Source organism: Arachis ipaensis, chromosome B05 (assembly GCF_000816755.2).
Source record: "Arachis ipaensis cultivar K30076 chromosome B05, Araip1.1, whole genome shotgun sequence".
Classification (NCBI taxonomy): domain Eukaryota; kingdom Viridiplantae; phylum Streptophyta; class Magnoliopsida; order Fabales; family Fabaceae; genus Arachis; species Arachis ipaensis.
The window spans coordinates 118321100-118325017 of NC_029789.2; the positions used below are offsets into that span (position 1 = coordinate 118321100).

The following is a 3918-nucleotide window of genomic DNA, read 5'->3' on the forward strand; positions in this document are numbered from 1 at the left end:
TTGGTAGATCCACTTTGGGCCCACTTTGGTTGAGTGCTTCGTCTAAGCCTGGCGTTTAACTTGGAGAATGGGCGTTGAATGCCAGTTAGGGGGTGAATGCACTGCTGCCTTGCTCCCTTGGTGGTGTTGTATGCCAGCTTTGGGCGTTCAACGCTGGGATTGGTCCTTCTTGGGCATTGAACTCCAGATGTGGGCGTTCAACGCCAGTTATGGGCAATGATCTGGAAGAGAAGCATAGACTATTATATTTTTCTGAAAATCTCTAGAAGTTAGCTTTCCAACGCCGTTAAAAACGCATCAATTGGACTTCTGTAGCTCAAGATATGCTCATTAAAATGCACGGAGGTCAGGATTAACAACATTTACTATCCTTTCTTCATCTCTTAACAAGACTTTGCCAATTCTTGCAAATTTGCCCAAAAATCACCTAAAATCATAGAAAAAATACAAGAACTCAAAGTAGTATCCAAATATGATTTTTTTTTGCACTAAAACATACTAAAACTTAATAAAATATAACAAAAAATACTAAGAAAATGCAACGAAAAAGTGTATAAGATATCCACTTATCACCCCTATTCTCGGCATGCCAAAAGAAGGCGAGCCCTTGTTCTTGTATTTGGATGGATCAAGCCATGGCGGCTGTCCTCATCCAGTGTATTTTATCAGTAAGGTGCTCCAAGGGACGGAGCTAAGATACACCAAGTTAGAGAAGTTGGCATATGCTCTAATGATCTTGTCTTGAAGGTTGAGGCAGTACTTTCAAGGTCACCCGATCACTCTAAGAACTGATCAAACCATTCGTCAAGTTTTACAAAAACCCGACTTGGCGGGCAGCATGATGACATAGGCGGTCGAATTATCCCAGTACAACCTGCAATATGAACCTAGACATGTGATCAAGGTCCAAGAAATGGCACACTTTCTAGTGGAAGTGACAGGGGATTCGCCCGGGAACACGGACACATGGTAGAAGCTCCATGTTGACAGAGCCTCCAACCAAGTGTTTGGGAGAGCAGGGATAATCATTGAAAGCTCAGCAGGAGTGATTTATAAGCAATCAATTAAGTTCGACTTTTCGGTTTTTAACAACTAGGCGGAGTAGGAAGCCTTGATAGGGGGCTTGGTCCTAGCTAAAAAGGTTGGTGTATCGAGAGTTGAAGTCAACAGTGACTCTCAAATCGTGACCTCTCAAGTTAACGAAAGTTACCAAGCCAGAGACTCCTTACTTCAAAAATATCTAGAGAAAGTGAAGAAGCTATGTGAGGATTTTGAAGAGGTAACGAGTCACCATGTACCTAGGGAAATGAATGCCAAGGTTGACCTCTTGTCAAAACTGGCAAGCACGAAACTTGGCGCAGGAGACCGATCTCTGATTCAGGGGCTAGTGACTGAGCCATCAGTAGCCCTGTGTGTAACCCAAGTGCCGAATCCTCCTTCGTGGATGGACCCAATTCTTCGCTTCTTGGAGGGTGGGGAACTCCCTGGAGATGAGAAGAAAGCTAGAGTGACAAGAAGGGAAGCCGCTAAGTATATGGTGATACAGGGACAACTAGATAAACGAGGGCTTGACCAACTCCTGTTGAAATGCCTACGCCCCGACCAAACGAACTACGTCCTAAGCGAAGTCCATGAGGGGTGCTACGGACACCACATCGGAGGAAAAGAATTAGCTAGGAAGCTCATCAGAGCTGGATATTATTGGGCCACAATTATGTCGGATGCATAAGAATTCGTTAAAAGGTGCAGGAAATGCTAGGAAAATGCCAACTTCTACAAGGCTCTGGAAAGGGAATTAAGCTTGATGCTGGCCTCCCGACCTTTCTCTCAGTGGGGGGTCGACCTCTTGGGGCCATTCCCGGTCAGCCCTAGGCAAGTCATGTATCTGATAGTAGCCATCGACTATTACACTAAATGGGTAGAAGCAGAGCCACTGGCCAGCATATCATCGGCAAATTGTCAGAAATTTATATGGAGACAAGTGATCACCAGATTCAGAATTCTTAAAACCGTGATGTCGGACAATGGACCGTAGTTCACAGACAAGAAGTTCGGGGAGTTTTTCTTCGGGTTAGGGGTTAAGCAGAAGTTCTCATCGGTAGAGCACCCACAGAGCAATGGTCAGGTAGAAGTAGCAAACAAAATCATCCTCAAATGGTTGAAAAAGCGACTTGATCAGAAGAAGGGCTCGTGGGAAGACGAGGTAGCCTCGGTCTTATGGTCTTATAGGACAACACCCCAGTCCTCCACCGGAGAAACACCTTTTCGGCTTATCTATGGAGTAGACGCAGTAATTCGAGTGGAAATTGGGGAGCCGAGTCCGAGGTTACTCCTCGGCGATGGTGAAGAAGCAGTAGAGAAAGACCTGATTGATAAGACAAGAGAGATGACCCATTTGTCAGAAACTGTATTGAAGCAGAGAATAGCGTTGCGATACAATGGGAAAGTGCTCGGCAGGAATTTTGAGATAGGTGACCTGATATTACGGCGCAATAATATTGGGTTACCGACATCAGGAGAGGACAAACTAGCAGCAAACTGGAAAGACCCATACAAGTAAGAGAGGTTCTCGGAAGGGGCGCTTACAAGTTGGAAAGGCTAGGGGGATCGAGGTCTCGAGAATGTGGAACGTAGCAAATTTGAAAAGGTTCTACTCGTGACATGCAACCCATCGACTTTGCGGTTCTCTATCCTAGTACCTTGTTTTTTTTAATATGTTTTGAATATGTTGCATTTACTGTGTATTTAATTGAATTGGTACTTTCCTTATTCTGTTACTAACGTGACTATTTTCCCAACCGTGTATATATTTGCTCATTTACTCACATATTTTTTCTCACGAGAAGTGTGATTAGAGCCTAGTAGGGCCTATGATCGAAAATCACCATTGACCCAACGGCACCTCGGGACTGATCACCCCAGGAGCCAAAGAGATCACAAGTACCCAATATAGTTAACGATTTAAAAGCCAAACGGGGACACGACTAGCAAAATAACCAAACGTTCAAACGAATGAAAATGGTTAAAAGGGAAAGGCACGATAATGGCCTAACAATAGTCTCTCACAGCAAAACGATAAGCAATTCAAGTTCAAAAAACTACAAGTCCAAAAGGATTATTTACAAAACAAGGCGCTACATCGGCCCAGTTAAAAGAAGAGTACAAAGTTTGATTGCCAAAATTACAAGCTACTTTCTCGAAATGTCGACAATCTTGCCATTCTTGATCATCTTGAAAGCTCCGATAGCTGAGGTATCGAAGTCGCAGGACAATAGCTTCACTTGAGCTTTGATCGCTTCCTCGATACCCTCGATCACCTCTTGAGAATTCTTAATGGTTTCCTTGTTCATTTTCTTAAGATTGGCAGTCTCAAGCTTTGCGGTGTCGGCAGAAGCAATGGCTTCGGCTAGTTTCTTCTCCAGGTTGGCCACCTTGGCCTCCGCCACTGACACCCGACCCAATGCGACACCCAGCTGGTTCTCCAAGGTCATCTTCTGGTCAGAAAGGTGGACCACCATCCCATTAGAAACGTTCNGCTGTACTTACCATCCAATACCCCAGCCTGGGCCAGAACGGGTTCTGCCTTCCTTGCGATAGTTGCAGCATGGAGCATGCAACGGTAAACCCACTTAGCCTCTCTATCATGGAAAAGTCCTCAGTGCCCGGTAAAAGTTGGGAGTCAATGAATCCTCCAGCATCGAAGTTTTTTTCCATCACGGTGAGTGCCCCCTCTGGGCTGGACGTCATTTTTCTTTTCCTAGGATTCTCCACGATGGTCAGGTCGGGACCCGTTTCGTACACGGGTATCTCCTCAGATCGGAGAGTTGCACCAGCACTAGTGCTGACATTTTCCTGAAGTGGCGGTTGTGATTAAACTTCGGCAATAGGGGAAGGCGGAGCCCAGGTAGAAGGAGTTTC

General features: G+C 45.2%; 2 protein-coding genes across 2 annotated transcripts; both read left to right on the forward strand.

Moving 5' to 3' along the window:
- Positions 1307–1729, forward strand: LOC107640942. The gene has a single exon (XM_016344448.1). It carries the CDS (start codon positions 1307–1309, stop codon positions 1727–1729), a length of 423 nt encoding a protein of 140 aa, XP_016199934.1.
- LOC107640943 lies at positions 1880–2560 on the forward strand. The gene is made up of 2 exons (XM_016344449.1): positions 1880–1951; positions 2036–2560. The coding sequence occupies exons 1-2, from the start codon at positions 1880–1882 to the stop codon at positions 2558–2560; spliced, it is 597 nt and encodes a 198-aa protein (XP_016199935.1).